The 11,662-nt window shown below is 43.9% G+C and overlaps 1 protein-coding gene and 1 long non-coding RNA gene across 3 annotated transcripts in view; one reads left to right on the top strand and one right to left on the bottom strand.

Annotated features, from left to right (window-relative positions):
* Window positions 1-865: 865 nt before the first annotated feature.
* Window positions 866-11,662, top strand: part of pleca (plectin a) — a 148,948-nt gene continuing 138,151 nt past the window's right edge. The window contains exons 1-4 of one of the 2 annotated variants that reach the window (XM_042076226.1): window positions 866-1,054; window positions 2,078-2,115; window positions 3,240-3,422; window positions 9,700-9,898. In XM_042076226.1, coding sequence (XP_041932160.1) covers window positions 892-1,054; window positions 2,078-2,115; window positions 3,240-3,422; window positions 9,700-9,898 — 583 coding nt within the window. In that variant the 5' untranslated portion in view covers window positions 866-891. Of the gene's footprint in view, window positions 1,055-2,077; window positions 2,116-3,239; window positions 3,423-4,785; window positions 4,932-9,699; window positions 9,899-11,662 lie in introns of those variants that run through there. The other variant, XM_042076227.1, reaches the window with a different exon arrangement.
* The window catches only part of LOC121695496, a 15,452-nt gene continuing 12,306 nt past the window's right edge, over window positions 8,517-11,662 (bottom strand). Inside the window, exon 3 of the long non-coding RNA XR_006026096.1 lies at window positions 8,517-8,530. This is a non-coding gene — a long non-coding RNA (uncharacterized LOC121695496). The remainder of the gene's footprint in view (window positions 8,531-11,662) is intronic.

Here is an 11,662-nt window from a genome sequence, read left to right as displayed (position 1 = left end):
AGCATCCCCACGAGAACCACACAGAACATTAGGTCCTGCCTGGAGGGACTCTTTGTTACTGTGTGTGTGTGTGTGTGTTTTGGGTGGTAGCGGGGAGGAGCATGCAAATATGGCCTCAAGCAAGACAGAGTGAAGGAGAAAAAGAAAAGTAAAGGAATGACAAGCAGGCAGGCAGTAAGTGCAGCAGTCAGGGTGTAATAAATAGTGTCTACATACCTCCACCTACTCATCAGGTGTACATCTGCAGCAGGTCACTGGGGTTGCACCACTGATCTATAAAGATATAGATCAGTGGGTTGCACAGGTAAGGGAGAATGCCTGGAAAACAGCCCTGGAGAATGTCTGTCTGCTCGCCCCGCTATCACCTGACGGCTCCTCCTGCTTAGTGTGTGTGTGAGTGTGTGTGTGAGAGAGACGTGGGAGGGGCCAGTTTGTTTTCCATGCAGGGTTGCTTGTGCTCTTCTCTCCACACCACACCCTTCAGCAATGTGAAATACGCACTCACTCAAAAGGGCAGTCTGAACTGACTTAGACTGAGGGACACACACACCCACCCACACCCACCCACACGTATGCACACACACCCTCGCGTACACTCCCTATGCACACACACACAAAACGGTTAGCCTAGTCAGTGCTGAAGTATATACCAAGGGGTTCACTCACACACATCCATACACACACTTGCATGCACTCACAGTCACACAGCTGGGACCCATCTGTCTCTTCCTCTGTGGTCTATGCCCTCGTACCTCCCCCTGTCGAGCTGCAGCAGCTACTTTGAGACGGCCCCTGAAGAAAGGGAAAGAGAGAGAGGGAGGGAGAAAGAAAAAGAAAGAAAGAAAGAGTGAGTGAGTGAGTCAGCCACAGAGAGACTGCTCCCTCGCTATCATGGATGCCCTGGCGGACTGGGCCCTGGCGTGTCCGGCACTGGCCCGCTTGCTGTGGGTCGGGGTTCTGGTACTGACCACTCTGCTTGTTTGGCTGCTGTTCTTCTGCTGCTCCAGGTCTGGCCACAGCAGCTCTGCTCACGAGCTGGAGACGTACCTGGCAGGTAGGCTGCACACTCCTGACACAAACAAGATCTATCTCTCTCTCTCTCTCTCTCCCTCTGTCCCTCTGTCTCTTTTGCCTCTTTCTTTCTTATCATTCTCTCCATTCTCTCCACACTGCTCCAAGCTTCTGAGGGGTCAATACCGATGCAGCCCCTGGAAAGGATCTGGCCCCTACTAATCTGGGCCTATTCTGGCATGGCTCAGATCTGGGCCACTTCTTGATCAGATCCATTCCATGTGTTGCTGCTGCTGAACTTCTCTCTTGAAAGTCTTTGTGAGGCATGGGAGACAGAAGCACAGAAAGAAGGCTCTCAAGAGGACACTTGCATTCCAAGTATATAATCTAGTAGTGTGTAAAAGCTGAAAAAAAAACACTGGTGGTGGAAAGTTTTTTTTTTCTTCATCTTCTACTTCATAAGAGTCTTTTAGAGGTTTCCAAGACTTGTTTCCACAATTTCCGTAAATGACTGGTTCACTCTGGAAAACTGTTTTCTGTGGTTTTGTGTGTCCACATAGTGTCTCAATATATACTAACCTTCTATTATGTTCAAATGTCTCTTACATAAGGGTGCATAAGAGTCCCTTTGGGAGAGATTCTATTATTAACATTTCATGATTTTTATGTTATATTTTACTACCTAGTGTGAGGTAAAGAAGGACTTCCTGTACATTCTGCATCCTGGATATGTCACTGTGGTGTCAGATGTTAATGAGATACTCACTTCAGACGTAACTGACAGTGGTGCAATGGCTCAGCAGTATACGACAGAGCTATATAAATTACATATGATATAGGTAATAATTGCAGATAGTAATAATAATATAATATTTTTTTTATATGCAGCTTTCATTATTTTCCTTTTTACTCAGTGCTTTTCTCTAGGCCTAGACGAAATCTCCCCTCAGAAAAACAAGCTCTTTAACTGACAAAGGGAACTCTTTAAAGTTCTGTGTGATGTAATATGAAATGCTGCAATATTTTTTATTTAATCCAAACACTCTTGTACATCTTCCCTTTCCAGCTCTTGCACCACAGCCAAAGGTAAAGCTTCAAAGCCAGGTAAGAGGCATGACAATTTCTGCAATGTGTTTAAAGGTTGGCTCTCTTGTTTGGTGAATATGTCTTAGGCCCATTTGTTTATACTTTATGTGTTGTTGCATGTGTATAAAAAGCTTGAGTCGAGCATCTCACACAGGCAGTGTGAATGCTCAAACCTGATAACATGAGTGCCAAAATAAAAATGAAGATTTTCTGCAGCTGTCATGCCCCCGCAATGCATTCGGTAAAAAGCAGGCCTAAGGCATGAGAATACAAGTAGGTAAAGCAGACAGGGTACTGTAGTGCTTGTTTTAGGTATAATACTTCCACTTGCCTGTAGAGGGCATTATCAGTGTGCATAAACCTTATGAGAAATGCAATGGATGTAGCTCTCAATTAAAACTATTGACATTCACATACATTAAATAACAAGTTTATGTCACACACATACAGTATGTAAATCTGTGAAATATATATACAAATATTTATGAAAATGCATAATAAAAAGAAAACATGCATATTTGAACAACTGTTGTGCCTTTTAGTTTTCCTGGGCATAATCTTGTGAACTAGTATGACCCAAGAAATGTTCTTACATATGGCATCAGGTAAATATGAGGCACTGCAAAAGCCCCGTTTGCCTTATTTAGATGTGTGAGGATTTAGCCTGGCCCTGGCAAACCCACAAATGAAAACTGATCTTGGGATAATTATGCTGGGTATAACTATAGCTAGTTCACATTAGCCAGTGTCACTTTTAATATCTAACATGCGGGAGCCATATTGAAAACCCCTCTGTCTCTGTAGCTCTTGAAAACCGTAACTGTGTCAAGGATGAAAGAGAAAACAATCCCTTGTTTGTTCACATGACAACACCAATTATGATCCAGCACGGCCTAATCAGGCCTCCTTTTGTCAAGTTTTGAGAAGAAAGTGCCAAAAATGAAAACCCCCACATACACAGGTTCTGCCAGCAATTCATCACTCTCAATTATACCAAAATAACACAGATGCTTGGAAAGTGATTCAGATTCAGCACCAGGGTAGGGTTTCATCTGCGTCTCTGTAAATGCACTTTCTGTGGGTTTGAGGAAGTGATTGTGGAGTCTGTGAGTGTCTCTCTCTCTCTCAAATTGATCTAACAGCGTAAGAGGAGGATGAAGGGGAAAAGTGTGACACCTGCTCGTCAGAAGGAGGAAGAGGAGACTTCACCACCACCGACGCCGAATGTTCCAGCTCAGCCTCGTTCGGCACTAAGAAAGAGAGGCAAACGCTCGCTCAGGGTGGTCATAGCCGCGGAGGCCGCAGCATCAGACGGCACATCACAGGTGACAGCGTGGGTTGCAATGGTGTAACTAAGGCTACGTAACTATATCACTATAGATACGTAGACTTTCTATTGGTAGTAGTTAGATGGTGCAAATTCTTCATGGTTGATATATGGTGCAAGTCATTTTAAACCTGAACCATATCACCCGTTTTATACATCTTATTTTCCAAAATAAGAATACTCCAGTGTCCAAACTGTGAGTGGGATAATGCATTTGAACCGCCCGGTCAGCTCTGCACTGAACTGCACTGCATCTTCTCTCTCTCCTGCATGCATTCTTTTGTATTTTTGGTGTGTTGATGATGTTAGCAGCACTGTGATGATGCATGCAGATGATGCACTCTGCCGGCCCTTCCAACATTCTTTATGATGCATTCTTTATGTTCAGCATCCACACACTCACCGTAGGTTGTGTGATCAACAGAAATTCTCAGACAGGCTGTGTGCACATTGGTGGATGGACTCTCTCCACAGTGTGGGAAGACAAGACGTGCACTGTGCAATGATGGCACTGTCTTTGACTCTAAATCCCAGTAGGCCTACATAACATGCAGATAAGAATGAGTGCCTCTCTTTACCTCTCTATGCTTCTTGTAGGATTTTTTTTCTGTCAGCGCAATAGTTTGCTGTTTTGAAGTACGTCTCTTAATTCAGATCACATCATTTGGTTCGGTTTAGAATTGGTATAGCATTTGTTTGTTTGCTCATGTCTTACTGACATTTTTATTAAGCTGTTTTATAAGCTCTTATTGTAGGCCACAAAAGGAGAAGGTTATGCAAATAGACCTCCTCTGTAATGACAATGACCCTACTGGGCTTCCTAACAATTGTGGACAGTGGATGTGTGACCTGCTCTATTGAGTGCACGATACTGGCAGTGCAGTTACAGTCTCTCATTGTCAAGTGATTGCCTGTTAGTAGGACAGTGTAACTTATTGTACTGAGATAACAGTAATCAACTCCACAATCTATAGATTGACAAGTTCTCACTGAGTTAGCATCGCACTGAGTGAGCTAGCCTCCAGACATTGTGTGCATGTTTTGAACAATTCTACGTGAGGGTTAGGCTACTCTAGCAGGCCTTACTTTTAATCGTGAGCGCTTCTGACGGTCAAATGCTGTTTGATTAAAACAGAAAAATCCCATCCTGTGAGTCGTAAATAAGTGGTCGCTTTCATTGGATTTCCTTGTTGGTAAGTGATTTCCTGCAGACGTTTGATTTAACCATAGGCGGACCTGATGGGCCGTCGTAGCCACCATTCAGATGAGCGTGCAGAATCCGGTACACGGACCGCAAAGCAGCTCTCTCACTCAATCGCGCTCACTCCCACGTTCGAGCAAACCTTTTTTTTCTGAGGAGGGGGCCGCGCCGGTCAAGTTCGTATCCGTTCCCTCACCCGTATCGGAGAGCGTTGGAAAGCAGAGCAGGTGCCATAATTCATGGCACGCTGACAGAACGGTGGTGGGCTAAACAGCTGGTGTGGATTGTTGTCACGGTCCTTTGCATGTGAGTAGTCTATTTTTTAAAAACCGCCTCGTGTGTTTGCTTAGGAGCAGGCTACAAGGTGCGCCGCTATTTTGCCGCATCGTCAGAGACATGTGATGACGAAATTGCTACTACCGGTCAAGATTCCTGTGCAGAACTAGCTGCATATCACGAAGTCAATTTTGTGCACTGAAGGACTGATTGGATTTCATGCGCTTTAGACATGCTTATCATAATCCACGGTCACCATGTTATAATTTCGCCGGTTTCATAGTCTATCTACTCTTTGGCGCCGCAGGCTATGCCAGTAGTTTGATGTCAACTTTAGCCTTTCATAATTCTCTTGTTGTAGAAAGGCTCATCAGGTAACTGACACATTGCTGTAATGTCTGATTTAGTTGAAACTTGCTCAGTGTTTTAAAATGCGAGTTTCTTATGAATTGCTGAATTTTGGTGGTGGTGGTTGGTTGAAATTGAATGATGAGTGATTTCAACTTTGTAAGAGAATGACTCGTCTCGAACACATTTAACACTGGGCAAATATATTATCTAAAGTTTTTCCTCAGTGTCTAGCCTATACAGGCTATTGAGAGCGGCGTGTGATCTGATGTAAGCATGCATGCATGCATTGTACTGTATAGGCTATTTCTGAGGTCTCTGCAGAGCAGACTAAGGTGCTGCCATGTACCTTAAAATGTGCCTTAAAAGGATATGACTGAATGTGCTTAAGTGATTCATCTGCTTCTATTTTAAGCCTTTCAACTGCTTCAGTCAGGCATCTTAACCTGAAGCCAAATAAATATTTATCATTAAATCAAATCACTGTTCAGTCTGTATATAATGTAAAAACAGTGAATTATGAAAGTCTGTGTCATGTGACCTGTGCCATCCATTCAGTTACCACCCCCCAACCACCAACTTGACAGAAATGCTGTGGTCCACTGTCTGAAGTTGCTTTGTAACTCACTCACACACTCTCCTTCCCCAGGCATTGTACTTCCTGGAAGGACTTAAGTGATGGTAGTGTGTGCGCATGATTTGGTTCAGCGATAGACTCCCCCAAATCCTGTTTGAGTCACAGAATTGGTAGTATCCAGGTTGAATGAATGTCTCACCTCCTTTATTCAGCTCAGCGTATAGAACTTATAAGCCGCCACACTCATACCTCAGCCACACTGCTGAATCTGAACTGCTATCTCCTCAGTATTTGTAGCCTCAGGCTAGGAACATCTTCTCTGTCCTCTGTGCTGTGAGGAGCCTTGATCCTCCATGTTTAAGATTTAGTGTGCATTTAGCTATTGATTTATTTATCAATATCCATATGAAAAAGCGTGTTATGTTCTGATGCTGTGATCATGATGCTGATATTGTCAATCATGTTGTGGACATTATAGTGCCAGTAATGCTTTGTGCTTGGATCCTTTTGTCACTGCTATGTCCACTGCTGACCATGTAATGCTGGCACATTCTCCACTGGGATGTTCTATTTCTGTGTGAGGTCATGCTATTGTAACCTCACCTGGCGTATAGATGTGATGGTTTCATATCTCTGTTGGTAGCCTGTGTTTTTCTTTGAAATATAGATATTTTAATAAGGAATTCTGTTTTTCTCAGAATCAATTTGCTTCCTTTCAAGGTTTGATTCCCCCTCCTTGTTTTCATTGTGAAACTAAGATGAAGGATTTTTTAATACCTCTTTTTACTATTTTTTACCAGAGGCGCCAATGAATGTGGATGGTGCTGTAGTTGAACAACATTTTTGAAGATAGAAGCTTATTTCACACTCGCAGTGTGGTGTAGGAAAGAGCATTTTGTACATGGCTACATTTAAGAAATACATATAGCATGGAAAAAGAGGTATGGATACTTTTTGTGCACAGTTGGTTACTTCCACAGAGTTCAGATACTGAAATACATCCATTTTTCACGCATCTCAGTGGGAAGCTGTGGCTGTAAGTTTTCCTTTTTTAGTTAGCAGCTACAGACCTGACTCTTGTGTAATCGCTTGCTCTCAATCGTAAAAGTATTGATTGTATTGATCGGTGTATGGCATGCCTCTTCCTGGATCAGAGCCCTCTATTCATACTAATCACAGGCAACATTAGGACGCTGCCAACAGAAGCTTCATGAGCACACACAAAAATCAAAATACCCGTCCCTCCATACCCGGCATGTTGATCTCATGGTTGCTCAGTGACTGTGCTGAAAACAGTTCAGGCTGCTGAATGTCTGATTACCCAGGAGGCTTTGCTGCCTGCCTGCCTGCTCTCATTTGGTCCCATTTCATGAACACATGCAGCATACAACATGCCCTGCTTATGTGGCTAAGATGGATGGAGCCTACCTGACCTTGGCTATAACCTCCTTTTAAGGAGGTTTTATGTCTGTGTCTGTTTATTTACCTGAGATAATTTTAGTTTTCAAAACCCTTAACTGAATCAAGGTTGACTTAATTTTCTGTATGTAGAGCAGCTTTGTGGGTGGAGATATTTTATGAATTCTCATGAGAAAAGTTGCCACTGTTATTTCTAACTATTATTATTTTAGAAATTTTAGTTTATTATTTAAAATAAATGAGAAAACAGCCCAGTATATAGTTTATTTTTGGTCTAATTAATGCACATCATGCTAGTTGTTAATGCTAGAGCTGTACAGAGAGGCACTCTTTTGTGTACAGGTGCATAAGAACAAGCCGAAAAGGCACGGATGCCTGACTAAGATCTGTGATCATCAGAACAAACCATAAATATTCTTGAAAAATAAAACTGCAAGCATGGCATTGTGCGGGCACTCATCGTGATCCTCCGATCGTTAATCTTGGTGTTTTGCCACTCAGCTAAAGGGCCTGATTATGCTGAGTGAGCTGCGCCCTGTGCCTCACTGTGTTATAACAGCCTGTGCTGTCGAGGTGTGGGCTGTGTGTGTGGGTCTGATATGCGCTGAGAAAGGCCATCCTTAAGAATGCAGCTGAACCAGTTCTCCAGTGTTCTCAGGGAGAGCCCTTCTCCTCTCTAGCATTTACCTTCAGCCTCTCCATATGAATCAGAATCAGATTTATGAGGCTAAGTGGAGTTGGTACGCACAAGGAATTGGTTTAAAGACAATATATAGATGTAAAGCAAAAACAACGTATGGACAATTTACAATATAGGCAATATGCAATATACAGTCAATGTGCACTATTTCTGACAACATACAAGTAAGATGTAAACAATACAAACAGTGTGCATAAAATGCAGCAGTGGCTGGAACAGTGTTCCCATATCCTCGTGCACCATGCATATGCTCTCTCTGTCCTCGCTGTGAGCACACCTGATTGACGTCAGTGCAGTGCAGTTATAATCTCTGATGGGTTATGTTGGATGTATTTAGCTATGCAGACCAGGGCTGGGCAGAAGCAGGAGTCTCACTGCCATGGACATTATGTTGACAATGTAGAGACATGCTATAATCATGGTAATAGACATGCTATAATCATGCAGACTTTGGTATTTGAGACCTGTCAATAGGAAATCCACCTTCTCTTCGATAGTTGTCTGTGAGCTTCTGTCTTAGGTTCTCATTATAAAAATTCTCTGTGTTGTAAAAGTAACTATATCAACCTTGATCTATCTCACAAACTTTGTTGTGTTTGGTCATTTAGTTTGAAGGAATTGGGCCTGCATGAAAAGTCCTTGAAATGTCCTTGAATTTGATGTTTTAGCATAAGTCCTTTTAGGTAAGTCCCTCCACTCGGCGCCATATTGTAACGCTTTTTGGGCACTTATCGGGCATCTATTTCGGCAGAAATGCATGTGCGCAAGGCTTCATGAATCACGACACCAACCTCGCTCCAGCTGCGAGATCACAACACATGATTGGCATAATGTATTCACAACATACCACATGATTGGCACGATGTATTCACATGTCAACTTTTGGCCGCAGAAGTGGCCGAATATGTGTAGATGACTGCCATGTTTGCTTTATGAACTAACCCCATACATTTCTATGGGAGATTCTTTGAGTCTCTGTGTCTCTTCATTAGAAAGTCTCTGGTATAGTAACCCTGACTTGTATTTAAATTCTTCGAACAGGGGTGAACATTATTTTTTGAACTGTTAAAATGAACACGTGTGTGTGTAAACATTCCAAATACTGTCTGTAGTCCAATTTTTAGCAACCCTTCATCCACCGTCCATGTAAATGCACACAGAGAACTACCTCCTTAGACTGTTTGCAACATTTTGCAAGTAAAAAACTATTTGCAAACGTTCACAAATTTGAATTCACAAATGTTTTTGAATTTAAACACATCTCTGGATTGGCCTTAGCCTAGAAATCTAGACGCACTCTAGCAAATGTAATTTGCTGCCAGGGTAGTCTAGCAACTCTCCATTGGCTTGCAAGCTGAAAAAATTAAACGTCGATAAGGCCAATCACATTGTGTATAGAGTCGGTAGGCGGGCTTAACATACTGTAATGATTGATGGCAGAGTTGCAACAGTTTGGCGTGAATTCCCTGCTACTTGAAAACAAAGAAGATGGATATTGCTGTTGGTAAACAGCGTGACACAAGTTAAGCTTTTTTTAAGTTGGCAAAAGTTTGAACTAGCCAACTAGCTCCGCTGGTGGGAAAATGCATGGGACTCATGAGTTGTAGCGCTATCCTATTGCGTGCAGATGGAATTTGAAAGACAACCGATTATCCCGAGCACTGCGAATGGTGAGTCCCCAGACCCTACATCTTGATGTGGGTCTGGCTCGTCAGGCTAGATTGGCCTCTAACCTCTGACCCTCCTCTCTGCAGGACGTGATGGAACCGCCCAGGAGGAGGACGCTGGAGCGATCGGCGTCGGAGGAGAGTCACAGCGAGAGCCTCAGCAGCTCCCCGAGTCCCGGCGACACGCTGCCATGGAACCTGGCCAAGCACCAGCGTGTCAAGCGCTCCAAGTCCGCGTCTGGTGACGTGCTGGACCCTGCCGACCGGGCTGTCATCCGCATCGCAGGTGAGAACCACAGCATCATGGGTGCAGCGCTTCTTGAGCTGCCATCGAGGTGTTCACCGGCTTTTTATGCCCAATCATAACTGTAAAATGCCTACTCATGTCCTAATTTAAACTTGATGGCTAAGACTTAGGAAAGCTTGTATGCAAAGCTCCGCAAAGCTGTAGGGTGTAAACACTATGAGATCATACAGTGTGACATCATTGTTGTATCTCTAGCTGTACCTAGCTTGTCCTCAACACGAAACAATCTGATTCACTGTGCTTGTCTGGGACTTGAAATCAGAGTTGACCACTCATGACCTGTGTGTACCATGCTGTGCCTGTTCTGGCATAGAAAAACCCTGGGCATGTGAGGAAGTGTATGGTCATTGGCGGAAAGTGTGTGTTCTTTACTGTGCTTTATGCCACAGTGCTGTTTGTACATTTTGATTTTGGAGTTGTTTACAGTGTAACAACAGCCAGCCAACAGAGCACATTATGTGCAGGACAAGTCATTACATTGGCTTACCCCCAATTCACAGCTTATCCCCCAACACACACACACACACACACATGCACACGCACGCACACGCACACACACACACACACACTCACCCACCCCAGCAGAGTTGGCAGCAGAAATTCATTTTTATTGATGCAAAGAGTTTTAGGGCGTTGTCATCCGAGATCTCTCTCTTCTCTCCCCCCATTAAAAACGATCCCCCATCACACACACACACACACACACACACACACACACACAGACTGTAGTCTCACTGTCTCTTTCTATCTTTCTATCTGATTCACTCTCTTTCTCTCTCCCTCTCCATCTCTTTTTCCTGTCTGACCGCATGGTGCCAGATAGCAGAGTCAGCAGCATACTCCAGTCCCCTCTGTGTACACAGGCCACTTACGCACACACACACACACACACACACACACACACACACACACACTGTCTCACTCACACACACACACACACACACACACACACACACACACACACACGCTGCATTTAGCCAGGGTGGGGTCTCAGGACTGCTGCAGTATCGATAGATAGACTCCAGCCATTGTTCAGAGAGCTTGTTGCGGCAGCCGGCAGGTGTTGCTTTGTTTCGGTGTCCGGGTCTGCATGCGCAAAGGCATTCCTGACTATGCCATTCACTCATACTGTCAGAGCTTCCCTCAGTGCTCGGCCTGTCCACTACACCATGGCACCTGTTGTGAGGAGGGTGTTGATGCTGATTCAGGGATGGTCAAAGTTGTCTCTGACAGACACTGTTAGCTACTTCGCTTTTCTGCCTGAGATCTATCTGCTCATAGTATAACATGCCCCTGTTTAACTATAGTTTTTATAATGTTATTCATTTTGAAAAATTGTCTTCCAAATGACGAGCTAGGAAGTGGTTTCAGAGAGAGGGAGAAAGAGAGAGAGAGGAGAGAGAGGAGAGAGAGGAGAGAGAGAGAGAGAGAGAGAGAGAGAGAGAGAGAGAGAGAGAGAGAGAGAGAGAGAGAGAAATGAGCAGTCCTTGAGACCAGACTTGAGGACCAGGCTGTATTTTCCTTCTCTGAGTAAAGCTGCTATGGCTTTCCAGGCATTGGGGCAGAGGCATGTGGATGACTTAAAGGTGTACTGCCACTGCAGAGGACTGGGTGGGTGGGTATTGCAGGTATAAAAAGTTACTTTACAGCGCCCTCATCTGGTTTTGTGGTGGTACTGCAGTCCTGGGGTGGGGCAGTACAATTCCTCTGCTTTACGTCATATTTATGCAGTAGATATCGATA

This window comes from Alosa sapidissima, chromosome 21, assembly GCF_018492685.1.
Source record: "Alosa sapidissima isolate fAloSap1 chromosome 21, fAloSap1.pri, whole genome shotgun sequence".
Classification (NCBI taxonomy): domain Eukaryota; kingdom Metazoa; phylum Chordata; class Actinopteri; order Clupeiformes; family Clupeidae; genus Alosa; species Alosa sapidissima.
This window is presented reverse-complemented; position numbering and strand designations above follow the sequence as displayed.